This window comes from Balaenoptera physalus (genome assembly GCF_965194825.1).
Source record: "Balaenoptera physalus genome assembly, chromosome: 5".
NCBI lineage: Eukaryota > Metazoa > Chordata > Mammalia > Artiodactyla > Balaenopteridae > Balaenoptera > Balaenoptera physalus.
The window spans coordinates 128,979,105-128,993,935 of NC_138884.1; the positions used below are offsets into that span (position 1 = coordinate 128,979,105).

The 14,831-nt window shown below is 37.1% G+C and overlaps 1 protein-coding gene and 1 long non-coding RNA gene across 12 annotated transcripts in view; one reads left to right on the forward strand and one right to left on the reverse strand.

Annotated features, from left to right (window-relative positions):
• The window catches only part of LOC309661352, a 161,509-nt gene that overhangs the window by 64,299 nt on the left and 82,379 nt on the right, over nt 1-14,831 (forward strand). For 2 of the 7 annotated variants that reach the window (XR_014263970.1, XR_014263976.1), the window contains one exon: nt 6,519-7,285. The exons of the other annotated variants lie outside the window; for them this stretch is intronic. This is a non-coding gene — a long non-coding RNA (uncharacterized lncRNA). Of the gene's footprint in view, nt 1-6,518; nt 7,286-14,831 lie in introns of those variants that run through there. 7 annotated transcript variants of the gene reach the window in all.
• Nucleotides 3,344-14,831, reverse strand: part of PDE5A (phosphodiesterase 5A) — a 163,167-nt gene continuing 151,679 nt past the window's right edge. For all 5 annotated transcript variants that reach the window (XM_082462811.1, XM_082462815.1, XM_082462813.1 and 2 more), the window contains exons 18-21: nt 13,237-13,300; nt 7,858-7,932; nt 6,438-6,521; nt 3,344-4,304 (exon numbers count right to left, since the gene is read on the reverse strand). In XM_082462811.1, the coding sequence (XP_082318937.1) occupies nt 4,167-4,304; nt 6,438-6,521; nt 7,858-7,932; nt 13,237-13,300 (361 nt within the window). In that variant the 3' untranslated portion in view covers nt 3,344-4,166. The remainder of the gene's footprint in view (nt 4,305-6,437; nt 6,522-7,857; nt 7,933-13,236; nt 13,301-14,831) is intronic.

Here is a 14,831-nt window from a genome sequence, read left to right on the forward strand (position 1 = left end):
TTAAAATGACTTAAAAGCTAAACATAATATACATAGTAACTCCTTTATCCTAGTACAAAAATAGTGCCAGAAACTATATATTTGTTCAAATGTATTGAAAAGGTATAAGAATACAAATAGATATTAACAGTGGCTAGTGATGATTCATAAGCTTTTTCTTAAACTGAAATAGAAATTTATATTTTCAACTATTTACATGGTGTTCAACATCTATTAAGACATGTTTACACAGACTTTTGAGAAGCATATGGAAGGGCAAAGTGAGCTTTAATACTTTCTTCCTCACTCCCTACGCTGGAGCAGAAGGGGTCCAAAACTGTGTGCAATTTAACAGTCTAAGAGAACTCTTGAGTAATCTCTACCTGGCTAGCATATGGAAAAATAATCTACATAGTGGAATATATGACTCCTTACTTACATAAGGTGTTCTCTAAGCTATCAGCAGGCTAAGTGATTCATGCTTGCAAGAAGACAAGATGTTCACTGACAGATTCTTAACAAGTTCCAGGTAAAGCAGGTCCTTGGAAAACTATGTAATACATATGTTATAGATGGAAATGAAAGTGATAACTGTACCCTATATTTTCACGTTAAATCGGCAGTATCAGAAGCTGGTAAGTTTCTTATCCAGCACTCCCTGCAGAGACTGTGAGCTCCTTGAGGTCACTGCTCTCTCTCCCCAGTGGAGCACAGTGCCTGACATGCAGCAGGAACTCAATAAAAGGTGGATCGAGGCATGTCTAACACTGAGCAGTTACATTATACCACCTTGTTTTGACTGTAGTTGTTCCCAGGAGAGGAGAGCAGTTACATCCCTCTCCCTCCCCCTTCTTAAATCAATCTTGTAAAACAAAACAAACAGCATTTCTTTTGATGGCCTGTAAAGCTTTAGGAGTACAATCAGGTGGAAAACACAGGAAAATTGAACATCAGATTGGAGTAGGTCTAACATTTGTGCTCTGTGCTGAAAATAAAGGCACTTCACTGCTAGGCAAGAATATATCTGTAACCGGTTTCCTCCCACAATCCATTATTTCCAGTACACTTTCATACACTTTCTTTTCTCCAACACTCCTATGGAAGGAAACCATTCTTCATAGTAAAGAGATCAGTGGTGAAACATCATCGTCCAGGGTTTGTACCGTGAGAGGAGGTGCTCAAAGAGCTCTAAATCTCACACATCTAGTGATCTGCATGAGAAGCCAAAGAAATGTACTATCTTTTTCTCAGTCTTGGAAACTCAACACAGGAAATGACTTAAGGGATTAGATACCTTGCCCTGTGGCCTGCTATCCCATTTCTGACAGTGGTCTCCAGGGCCCATTAGGGCTTACACAGTAGCTGCCTTCTGTGACATCCTCCTCTGAGACAAGGTTTAGCCCAAATGTAACTCCTTCAACAGCACAACTTGTTCACACTCACAGAGGTTAAAGAGACTTACACAAGTTCACACAGGATTGTGGCTGGCAAAGGCCAATCCTGTGAAAAGTACAAGACCAGGCAATTTTATAGACATCTTCTCACAACTTAGTAAAATAGTGGGAACTTTTGGGGCTGAAAATTGAAATGAAATGGTATCATGGTACTCAGCTATAATGAAAACAAACAAACTAATCTAGAGCAAGAACAACTTCTTGCTAGGTTACAGGTAATATAAATATAGGGTAGGGTGAGAGAAGACTACATATATATATATTTTTTCCAACTTGAGAAGATACTGGAAAGGAAATATTCAAATACGAAGAAAATCTGTGCCCATGTACCAGGTAATAATCCATGTATGGAATGATTTTCCTAAAAAATTAAGAATTATTTGAACCAAGTAACCAGTCCTAAAGAAGCACTCTTCTTCTGTATGAACTAAAATACCCAAAAATGAAATAGGTATGGCACTGCCCCACTTCTTTCAGTTTCTAAACTAGTAAGGTAAAATAAACCATTATCTAAAAGTAAACCAAAAATTTATAATCTAAATACACCTTCTTGCTTGTTAAAATGACACACATACAAATCCTCCGTACATAGTCTACTGTGTCTTTAAAAATCTCAGTGACATATATTAGAGGGCTCTAAACAAACTACTAAAGTATTTGACTACAGATTTTAGCATAACTGCTAAATCACAATGTGTACGGCAAAAAGATAGATAGGTTGTTAAAGACTGCTATTCTTCAGACAATTTTTCTATACTAAGGAATTGTGTCTGCATGCATAGCTGTATACCAGTATGTAGATACGTTATTTTAGTGACAGTCTTTGTAAGTTACACACCAGTGCCACCAAGAGGCAACCTCACAGATTTCATGTGTATGACATAAAATAGAATCACATCTTGAAAATACAGGTGTCACAACAGTAATACATAGCCCTTACCGCTACAAAGTAATGGCAATACAATTTGTTTTGCTTTCTTTTTAAAACCTGAAGGGTAAGAATAAAGCCACTTTATGTCAAGATACATATACACACTCAGAATTTTAAAAACTTAATGAATATGTTGAATTTTAGGTAGTTTAGGGAACAAATGGTTATGAATGCAAAACATGTTTTAATGAAAAGTCTTTGAGAATGCTGCCTTATCATATCCCCAAGAGCTTTTCTATACAAACTAGTTATAGAAACTCAGAAACTTTATTCAGGGGTGGGGAAGTGGGTGAACAGATCAAACAAATACCTCTCTTCCTACTCTTGCCCACAAACATTATTGCATATTTAGAGCAGATTTTCTTTTCCTGAACTAGGTTCTCAGTTCATTATCTACTTCTCCAATATGTAATAAAAGTGTCTTTAGGGACACACATGTACAGTGGGAATACAATTAAATGGGCTCAAATTCTAAGAAAGTGTTAACATTTTCTAAATGTACTAAAAGCTGTGAGAAGTAGATACCACTAACTACAAGCTCAGGGCCAGTGTTCAGGGTGCATACCCAAACTTCTGTGATTCTGGGTTGACTAGTCCTGTAAACCAAAATATGGCAGTTTCTCAGTCACAAACTCAATACTGCTAAGTTTACTCAAGCTTGAGGTTTCTTACCATATTGTTCCCTCGATTTAATTTTTGACCCTAATATCAAGGATAGCCCTTTGCTGTTTGTACTTTTCTCTGTACTCCATTTAACAAACAGAAAAAAAATATGATTCATTTTGTACCCTCTTATCCTATACAGTCATCTCTCACTTCAGGCCAGTGCTCCCATGATCACTTTTTCTCGCTCTCCTGTTGAGTCTTAAAGTGTTGACTTACAAGCTGTGGCTTATAAGGTGAACGATAAGGAAGTTATTTACAAAAGGAAGTTCAGGATTCAGAACACTCACTGACTGTCAGGAGTGTCTTCCAGCAGAACGTCCTCTTCACTGGCAGCCATCCTTGGCTGTTCCATTTCTGCATCACACTCATCCCTCAGTAAAGTCAGTGACTGGATCTTCTCCCAAGGTTTCCCCTGCTTTCCATCAGGTAGGTTAGATCAAAATGAGTTTATGGGTAGCCTTTGGATAGATTTATTGCACTGAAATGAGAAATTTCTCTCCTGCCTGTTCTCTAACAACAAAAAAAGCAAAATAATTAAATAATGCCTTTTCTTTACAGTACTACCTTATAGTACTTTCCATTTGTTTAAAGTTTTAACTTTTTTTAAGGTAATACAGTGTTGAAAAATATACCCCATTCCTCTTAAAATCCACTCAGCCAACATTTTTCTCTATTCTATGAAGGTTTTAAATGTCACAGAATATATTCACTTTGCTCCTAGCCTGTTTTTAAGAAAAACGATTCCAAACATTCTTGAAAGATTGGTAATTCAGAAAACACAAAACCAATTATTTAAAATCCCCAGCAAGAAAAAAGAAAAAAACCAAAAAAACCAGCCTCAGTGCAAGAATGCAACTTGTACCTCGCAGTACACAAAATATCACAAACAAACAGAGCTCGTATCCATGTGCTAAGAGTAGGTGTCATTGATAATCTCAGTTCAGTGGCATAAAACAAATATACAGAAAATATGCAATAGTCCTCTAAAAACATTTCATGCTGTGTTGTCAAAAGTTGTGCAAAAATAAAAATACAGCAGTGGCAAAGTATACACCAAATCTGTACAGTGTATAGCAAAACTAGGCATACTGCAGAATACACCATCTGTAAACTTCAACTCTGCATGAATAGGCCACTCAGTTCCGCTTGGCCTGGCTGCTTTCCCCATTAATCAGTGTCTTCTCCTGCTGTTCTGCAAGAGCCTGCCATTTTTGCCTGTTCTTTCTGCAGCCATCCAGCAAAGGGAAACAGTCCTCCGATACGTGGGTCAGGGCCTAAAGAAAGAAAAGAAAGCCAACAACTAGATGGCAGCTAGGAAATAAGCCCTCTCCCAGGCCTGACGCAAAGGGCCACATTGTACACTCACTTCATAAGCAGGCCCACTGTTGGGATTCTCACAGACTGTGTGAGCACAGATCATTTATGAACGATTCCTCTTAAGCTATACAGACAGGGAGTACATGCTGAGAGAGAGACAGCAGACACACACATCCCAAAATAACGTTATTGAGCTATGGAGACAGATCTGTGTGGAATCGGCTTTGCAGAGAAATAATCCATTTGCTTTTATGTAGTGCAAATGGTTCTCCCTAAGTGTTGACTGCTTGAGAGCTGCTTAGTTTTTCTGTTTTTCTGTAAAATGACTTTATTCAATGTACTTAAGTAGATTTTTATCCAAGATTATAATAAACATTAATTTATAACTATATGTATATGTTTAATATAACTAAACATTATTATTTACCAACTACAGTGCCATAAATATTTAGCTACAAGTATGTTCACTGCAGATTTCTTTGTAATAGACAAACATTGAAAATGACTTAAATACCCAACAACGGGGTTAGGAATATCGTGTTACTATTTTGCAGCCATTAAAAATGTCATAGAAACACATTTGAAACAGAAAGATGTATCTTATATTATGGATCGCAAAGAGCAATTTTTGTTAAATGAAAAATATATGAAAATGTCATAAAGCATATGCACTGAAAGGAGATAACAGTGGTTATCTCAGAGTAGTAGAATTATAAGTGATTTTATCTTTTTGCTTCTTTGTATTCTGATTTTTCTATAACAACATATTACTTCTGTAATAATGGTAAAAATGCATGTCTATATCAAATAGAATTCAACAGGAGAGTCAAATAAAATGAATCCTTGCACAAACAGGAAATGTAGAAGGATGAAATCTATAATGGGTGATTTGACTGTTAGTTTGACTATATTTACAGGCATGGGAAAAAAAAATCAAGAGAGACATTAGTGTCTACAACTGAGGAACTTTTAATCTAATCCACAAGAAAAGCATCTGTTATGGAAAGAATGAGATATTCAGGGATGTTGGAGACACTGCTCTGAACACACTTCTGCACAGATTGCCGAGAAAGGTGGGGAGACAGTGGTGCAGAGGCCTGACACCCAATGTTCTTCTGTCCTGTTTTCTTTTGCTGTCTCTCCTGTCCTTCCCTCCTCAGCCACAGCTTCTTTCTTAAATTTATCCACTGGCTAGAACCCTGGACTCAGGCTGAGAACTGGATTCTAAATACAGTTCTCCCACTAACTACCTGTTTGGGACAAACATTTCATCTCCCTGGAAGTTGGACTTTTTACAGATTCAATGACGGAATCTGTGAAATGTCTGGATTAGAAGATTTCTAGGGTTTCTTCTGGTCTTGACAGTCTATGATTACTCCATGATAAATGTTCTTTTCCCAAATACTTAAAATTTAAGACAGTTTCCTGTTTAAACTTCTAAAGACAAGGATAGCATCTACTTTCTATATTTGGGGCATGAACATCTAAACTAGTAAACTGGATGTTTTAGGGAGAATATCTTTACCAAAAAAATAAATAAATAAGCAAAAAAAAAACCCAAAACAAAACCCCAAGCCAACAGGCATATGGAAATGGGAACCTGCAATATTCTTCTAGCCGCCTTCTTTTAATCGTCATAAAAATTTTCTTAAGCCACACTATGACAATGAGAAAAAGTTAGATAACTATTTTTCCTTATTTAGGCCAAAAGTCAGACTTAAAAAGAATATGCTCTTAAAAAGAACATAGAGTATGCACAGTATACCTCCTTGAGGGAAGCACTGGCACGTGATTTTTCTTAGCATTCCCTACACGAATTTGCTGGAGCCCAGCACATGGTAGGCACTCACTAGGTAGTTATACATTAATGAATTAACATTTTTGAGAAACAGTAAATATAAAACGTGTTCCTTATTCAGTACAAACAGCATGTTCATGAGCAAAAGAAATAATCCTGATAATTTTATTTCTAGTTTGTTGATTAAGACGCAAAAAATATACGCCTGGTGTTAGTCGCTTCAATTTACTTTAGGTTTTAATTCATAACATGGTCAAAGTTTAGCAAGTCTAGTAGTTTTCATAATAAATACCTCATACAGTTGCAAGCAGATGGCATCTATGAATCCAACTTGCATACTTGGGATTTTGTTTTTCTTCTCCCTGTTCATTAGGTCCTGAAAACAGAAACAGACACACACAGATCTGCATTTACTTAAAGAACACAATGCAAGTTGGCTCTAAAAAGATGAATCACTGGGTTAGCTGAGGAAGGCTAGATACCTGCCTACCTGCCTTCTTACCACACTCAGGAAGGCCCTGGTCCTCTCTCCCATGTTTGCCCCGGCTGTGACTTTCCCCACATGACCCCCAGAATTGATCAATGACCTAGAATCAACTGCTGACCTACAGTCAAGCACTGACCTAGACTCCACTGCTGACATGTATTTGGAGAACACACATGCTTTCAAACTGTCTACTGATGTGGCATCAAACACTCTCAGCTTTGTGGAAAAAGCCACTGAGGCCACAGTTGATTACAATTCAGTTGACACAGAGAGCTTTTTGAGTGAAGATTATGCAGATGTCACTGCTGCTTATTCCCAGGAGCTCATGACTGGTGCAGCGGACAAGCCCAGCACCTCCATGGGGAGCAAAGAGTCTGTCTCAGTGCTTGTTTAAAATGAAGCAAATTCTCCATTAGCTGCGACCATCACTCTGCCACCCACCATTTTCTGAGAAGATTCTGAGCTTCTGAACAAGCCCACTACTACATAGTAGGAGACTGAATAACTGCAAAGGACTAATGAGACATAGGAGGTACCCAGGGGAGGATAAAAAGCAGGGTGGAAGGAATGGTACACAGACGGAGGAGGGGCATCTCGTAACCATGTCCCATTTAATGTGGGCTCAATAAATGTTCATTTGAATTGAAAAAAAAGACTCTATGCTTCATTTCCAGGAAAAACTCATTCATTTCCAGGAAAAACTTCTCCAATGGTTTAAGAAGAATCTTCTTGTATTCGAGATTCCCTACACTATACAAAAAAGGCAGTATGTATCAAAAAATCTTTAAAATCTGTGTGCCCTACAACACAGCAAGTCTGGAATTTATCCTAACAAGGTAATGAAAAATGGCCCACAGATGTTTAGCAACAAAGATGTTTATCAAAGTGCTGTTTGTAATAGTGAACTCTGCAAACATTGTACGAAAAAGTAAATTATGGTTACATCTATTTCATGTAACCATTATATATGATATATAAGAGAGCATCTGTTAGAATGAAAAGTGGCTTATGATATTTAAATGGAAAAAGTAAATTACAAAATATAGGTACAATATGATGACTTGTTATTTGCTTATTTTCTGTAGCAAACATGTATAATCTTCTAGTAAGAAAAGTTTTTAAAAATAATGAGAAATTCTGTTCCTAAGATCTCATAGAAGCATAAAAAGAGTCTACAATAAAAAATGTATATGAATAATTCCTACCAGCAAGGTCTCATACTTACAGCAGGCTCTATGTTGAGTTCTTTTCTCTCTCTGTCTCCTTGGTCAAAAAATTCAGTGGCAACAAGTTCTGCTATCTGAAATCAATAACAGACTAAGTTTGGGTAAATAAAAGCATATTACTCTGTAAAACAGAGACTTTGAATGAAGATAATAAAATCTATCAAAGCTGTAGCTTTCAACCACATCAGTAAAATTAGAATAAAGCAGTAACAACTAATAGAAATTTTATTTGTTTTAATGTGTACCTAATCACAAAGGCTAGAGTTTGTAATCTTCTATAATTACACAGAAAAAAGCAACATTATTTCAACTTCAGCAATCAGTGGAAAAAAAGTACCGTGTGCCCATCTGTATGCATAATCAACGATATATTTATTAAGCATCTGTTGTATGAGGTGCTGTGTAAAACACAGTATCAAATAGGTCCATATACTGAGACTGATTGATATGCCTTTTAGGTTTCTTTTAATCTACCAGTTCCTTCTCTTCTCTTTTTAAAAATAGTCCTTATAATTTTGGTTGTTGTTGAATAAACTGGGTTGTTTATCCTGCAGTTTTCCACTGTCTGGATTTTGCTGATTGTGTTCCCATGATGAAATTTAATGTTTCTCTGTACCCTGTATTTCCATACACCAGTAATGAGATCTAGACACTTGATTAGATTGAGACTTGAAATTTTTTTTTTTTTTGCCACAACTCTTTCACAGGCAGTGCCCTGTACTTCTCTCAAGGGCTGTATAATGCCTGGTTGCCTCTCTCTGTGAGATTAACAACCCTTCATGATCTCTGTCTAGATTCACTAATTAAGAGGCTGCAAAAATGTAATATGCAAAGCAATCATTCCTTTTTCCTTTATAGCTGAAATAAAATAAAGTTCCCCACATCAATTATTTAGTTACCCTAAAGCAGCGGTCCCCAGCCTTTTTGGCACCAGGGACCAGTTTTGTGGAAGACAGTTTTTCCATGGACCAGGGTCAGGGGGGATGGTTTCAGGATGATTCAAGTGCATTACATTTATTGTGCACTTTATTTCTGTTATTACATTGTAATATATAATGAAATAACTATACAACTCACCATAATGCAGAATCAGTGGGAGCCCTGAGCTTGTTTTCACTTGTCACTCACTGATAGGGTTCTGATACGAGTCTGCAAGCAATTGATTTATCATGGTCTCTGTGCAGTCACACCTCTCTGCTAATGATAATCTGTATTTGCAGCCGATCCCCAGCGCTAGCATCACCTCATCTCCACCTCGGATCGTCAGGCATTAGATTCTCATAAGGAACGCGCAACCTAGATCCCTTGCGTGCGCAGAGCATGGTAGGGTTCACACTCCTATGAGAATCTAATGCTACCGCTGATCTGACAGGAGGCGGAGCTCAGGCAGTAATGGGAGTGATGGGGAGCGGCTGTAAATACAGATGAAGCTTTGCTCGCTTGCTCGCCCACCGCCCACCTCCTGCTGTGCGGCCCTGTTCCTAACAGGCCATGGACCGGTACCAGTCCTTGGCCCGAGGGTTGGGGACCCCTGCCCTAAAGTACAATTTGTATAAATAAAGCACGAGAAATACTTGATTTTCTCTGCTTTAGTTACTATGAAAAAAAAAATAACTTGGTTCTCAAGCATCCACCAAAGATGACTATGGAAGGTTTTGTTTTATTATTTTTATTATTATTTTGAACTCTTGGATTTAAACATTATAATGTATTTCAATCCTCACTGACACTCAGACATTGTTCCATTTTGGCCAGCTGAGAGCATATTAAGTTGGCTTCTTTGTTCTTTCGACATGGCTTCATCAGTCTTTGATAGCTTCCTCGCTTTCTGCTATAACAAGATGTTCTAGGCTCATCTTGTACATTGCCTGCTTTGGAACCGCATCAGCCATTTCCTTGTGGAGCCCTAATTCCTTCAAACTGAGGTATTTGGAAGCCTCAATCTGGGCACTAGGTTCATTCATTACTACCAGGGTGATCATTATTTTTAAGCCCTTTTAATGGATGGAGCTAAGATACAACGTAAGTTCATACAGTATTTCCTATTCAAATTCAGGACTCCAGGATTTCTGCAAAACCTTATCCACCTTAGATCTTTATCTTTCCACTCATGCTGAAAATCCTACTTCTCAACAACACCAATCTAATTTTTCATTTGCTTTTATCCCACATCACCCACAATGGTGACTGAATATCTATACAAAATTACCACTAATATGATTAAAAACAGTTTTAAAGGTTTCTTTTTTTTGGAGTTCTTTTTGTTCTCAGTGTACATCTCGCCAGAGTTATATGGTCAAATTACTGTTTTAATGTCACTTGGAATAAAACAGTCCCTCTCAGTGTGGTTCTGCAACCAAAATCATTTTGTTTCATTTTACTTTCAAGGTTAAGTGATTTTTTAAAAATTCAATTTATTTTATAACTATAAGAGCAATTTACATGGTTCGTAAATTAAACCTACAAAACAAGTGCATGCAAGCAACTCTAGCTTATATCTCTGTTCCCTCTATCTTATTCCCTTCCCCTGAGGGAAATAATTAACTTTTTTGTGATTAATCCTTCTGTTTTTTTAAAATATAAGCAAATATGTACATATATTATTTCATCCCCTTCTCAGATAAATGGTAGGATACCATACGCATTTTTCACTGCCTTGCTTTTATTTTATTTTATTTTTTTTTTTACTTATAATATATCTTTGTAATCACTCCCTAGTAGTATATAGAGAATCCTCATTTCTTTTTGCTGTTGCAAAGGATTCATCATGTAAATGTACTATAATTTATTCAATCAGTAACCTATTAATGAACATTTGGGTTATTTCCAGTGTTTGCTATTACAAATAGCACTAAAATGAATAGGCTTGTGTAAATGTCTTTTTATATTCTTGCCAGTACATTTTGGGATAACATTCTTAGGAGTAACGGTAAATGAATTTGTGTATTCATATACTTCCAAAGGGTTATAGTATTTTGCATTCCTTTTTTTCCCACAGCTTCCCCAACAGAGTATGTGGTGAAACCTTTGGGTCTTTGCCAATCGGACAATTGAGAAATGGACAATTTTTAAATGAAGTAGAATTTACATACTGTGAATTGCATAGACCATGGGTATACAGTTCAGTATATTAATAGAAGCATGTAACTAGGTAACACACACCCCATCCAAGAAATAGAATATTTCTGTCACCCAGAAGGTGCCCTCAGGCCCTTTCACAGTGAATCCCTGCACCTTCTTCCCTCCCTCCCCACCCAACCGCTATCCTATCAATTAGTTTTGCCTCTTCTAGAACACCACATAAATGACATCACAGTATTCTTTTGTACCTGGCTTCTTTTGCTCAGTTTAGTGTTGATGAGACTAATCCATGTAGTTGCCTGTATCAGTTTCAGTTTCTTTTCACTGTTGAGCAGTACTCCACTGTGTGAAGGAGTAGTGTACTACAATACATTTATCCATGCTCCCGTTGAGAGACTTTTGGGTTGTTTCTAGTTTCTGACTATTAGGAGTAACGCTGTTATTGTAATGAGATTCTGTACAAGTTCTTTTGTGTCAATGTAGTTTTTGATTTGTGTTTTGTTTTTTATTTGTTTTGTTTTGTTTTTTTAAGGCCACGCCACGTGGCATGCAGGATCTTAGTTCCCTGACCAGGGATCGAACCCCTGCCCCCTGCAGTGGAAGCACGGAATCTTAACCACTGGACTGCCAGGGAAGTTCCATGTGTCAGTGTAGTTTTAACTTGCATCTTTTCTTATGATTGAGGTTCTGAGAACCTTTTCAAATGAGTAAGAGCCATTCACATTTCTTTTTCTATCAACTTTCTGTTCAAATCTTTGGCCCATTTTCCGGTAGGGTTGTTGGTCTTTTTCTTCTCTATTTTTAAGAAGTTCTTTAATATTAGGGATATTAACTATCTGTCAGATAAAAGTTGCAAATATTTTTACCTGTTTTTCATTGTCTTTCTTTGCTTATAGTGTCCTTGCCATGCAAAAAATTTTCTTAATTTTTAAATTTTCTTGTAATCAAATTTGTCAATCTTTTCCTTTATTGATTCTGAATGTTGAGCCATGGTTAGGAAACTTTTCTCACTCCTTGTTTATAAAAGAATCCACAAATGTTTTTATTTAGTACTTGTATGGTTTAATTCTCTACACTGAACTCTATGCCCCATTTGGAATTTAAGTATGCAGAATAGATCCAATTTCGTCTTTTGCCATCTGACTATGGAAGATGGGAAAATCATCCTAACATGATTTTGTAAAGTCTATTTTCCCCCCAGTTATTTGAAATGCTATCTTTATTATATATTAAACATTCTATGCAATTCTCAATGTTCTATTATGTTCCACTGGTCTGACACCAATACCAAACTGTTTTAATTATAGAGGCTTTATAGTGTTGCTTTTTATGTCTGGACCCCAACTTCACTACTGTACTTTTTCAGGGTTTGATTCAGAAAAAAGAAAGAGTAAATGAAAAGACAAATTCTTCCCTCTTCCATTCTCTTTCCTATTTGGAAATGGGCATATAGTCTTATTTACTATGGAGCAGGAAGGTCTGTAAAGACATTTCATGAGTGCTTGTGGCACGTCAGCTTTGGCACATTGGAGAGTGCGCTCCCGATACTGTTTTCTCAGCACTTGTTTCATGAGATGAGCCTGTCATTACTGGGCTCCGTGACTGTGCAGCCCAGAGCTGTGACCAACAGCGCGGCCAGTAATCTCAGGTAGTACATTTAGGGTTCAAGGTGTAATCTCAGAAAACAGAACCACAACATACACATCACTGCAAATACACCCACCCCTTCTTCTAGCTTAGGGCCTTTATTGCCTCTGCAAGATGTTACAGCAGTTACTTATCTAGAGAGAGGATGTACTTCTAGCCTCCTAGCCACAGGCCCTGATCAGATCCTTCCTGACATCTTATATCAACACGTCCTATACTTCTAAGCACCGGAAATGTTTAAGTTCTACCTGTTAATGCCTATTTAGAGTTGAGGTATAGCCTAATACGCTAACCGTAAGAAGATTAAGTTTGCTTCTTCTAAACTTTAATATTATTAAAGGGATGTGTTAAAAAAAAATCCCCAACTAAGCCAGCAGTAGTATTGGAATTAAACTTTATCAACAGCTAGGTTTTGCTGTGTTAATATAGATGCTTTCTTTCTTAATATATCTTACAAATATTATTAAGTGCTAACGAGTCCTCCAAAAAAGAAAACCTGTTTATGTCCAATTATCTTTTAATTAGCTTTTAATACTACTTAAAATTTAGATAAAAAGTTCCCCAAATACTTCAAAAACTACATTTAACAGTAAAGATTTTTCTTATTTTGACTTTTTAATGATTACTTTTATCGTCACTAAGCAACATACCCGTTGTTGGATAGGCCAGGGTTTTGTAATTGCAGAAAGATCACAAGCTGTCATCAGCATCGCTCTGTTAAGGGAAAAAGAAGCCCAATACTCCTGTTTACTTTTATGTGAATACAAACCCTAGTAAATAGTTACTAATAAAAAAGTTAAATTAAAACCCTCTAAACTATGAGGATGGCAGTTTATAGACTAAAGAAACAGAAATAGAATTTACATACAAGCAGGGCTGATACAGTGATATCACAGTGTCATTGTTTTGGTTACCCAGTGAACTACTGGAATTTGCCTTCACACTGCCTCATTTATCTCCAGATTAGCAGCAGGAGAGAAATTATTAACCTTTGAGCAAAAGCTTGCCTGCTATTATTTTTTTTTTTTATTTTGGTCTTCCAATCTAAGTGACAGTATGATGAAAACACATTGATTACTAATAATTAACCATTAAAGGATAACTTCAGCTGTCCTACTGATAAAAGTTCCGTGACAGCAAGAACTATGGTGGGTCATTCTAATTCACTCAACACATGTAGTGACTCCTATGTGAAAAGCCTTTGAGTTATTGAACAGTATCTGCTGGAGAAAAGAGGGAAATGAAAGGATGATGCTGTTTATTCCTTCGCTTGTTAGAGAAGTTGAAAACCATGCTGGAGTCTGGAGTCTGTGACAAGGCGCTCTAGAACTCAATACTATATAAAACTACTGTATGGAAATAGTTCTCTCTTTAGTGCAGTGTTTTCTCATGTCAGGTCCAAATACCTGCCATCTAATCCTTTTAATTTGTTTGAAGACATAGGCAAAAAGGCCATCACTGTCATATAGAAGCACTCAAGGTAAAGGACTGGATCACTTGTCCCTCTAGGGAAACCCAACCTAAAAGTACATTCTCCCTAACCATATTAGGCCACAAAGAAAATGGTTTTCTGCCTCTAATTCTATCTCTTATACCAACTCTCTCGCAAGTCATGAGTGCACCAGAGAAATCTTTAATCATGAAGGATTTCAATAATACTTGCCAATACAAACTGCCTCCCCCAAAGAAGACTATGCACCTGTGTGAGCTTAACTACAATCTGGACTGTGAAGAGTGGAAGAGGCAACGCAAGCGCTACACGTCCTGAGTGCTTGTCTGCCGAGAGGTCAGAAGTTAGGAGAGTGGAGCAGTGAAAACTGTGGCACAGACTTGGAATTGTGGTCAGATTCCACTTTTGTCATTGAGAAAAACTGTTCACGAATCACAGTAGCATGTCTGTACTTTTCTAAGGCACCGTTCTAAAAACATGTTGAGACTCTTAGGTGAAGCATGGCTATAGAGAACGGACAGCTGGGCATTTGTATGTTTCCTTATAATTTGCATCTTTGTTTGCATGTGAAGTAATACCAATCTATTTAAAGAAATGTTGGTTATAAAATTGTAATAGAGCACTATCCTTAGTATTACTACCTCTATCTTTTCTTTATTATTGACACTTAGCTCTTTTTTATTGATCCAGTTCTTGTCATGACAAAGGCAGTGATAGTAATAGCAAAGGATGGGAGGGAGGGACAGAGGAACAGGTGAGGAAAAACAGAAACCCTGAAGTTCTGACAGCGCTATT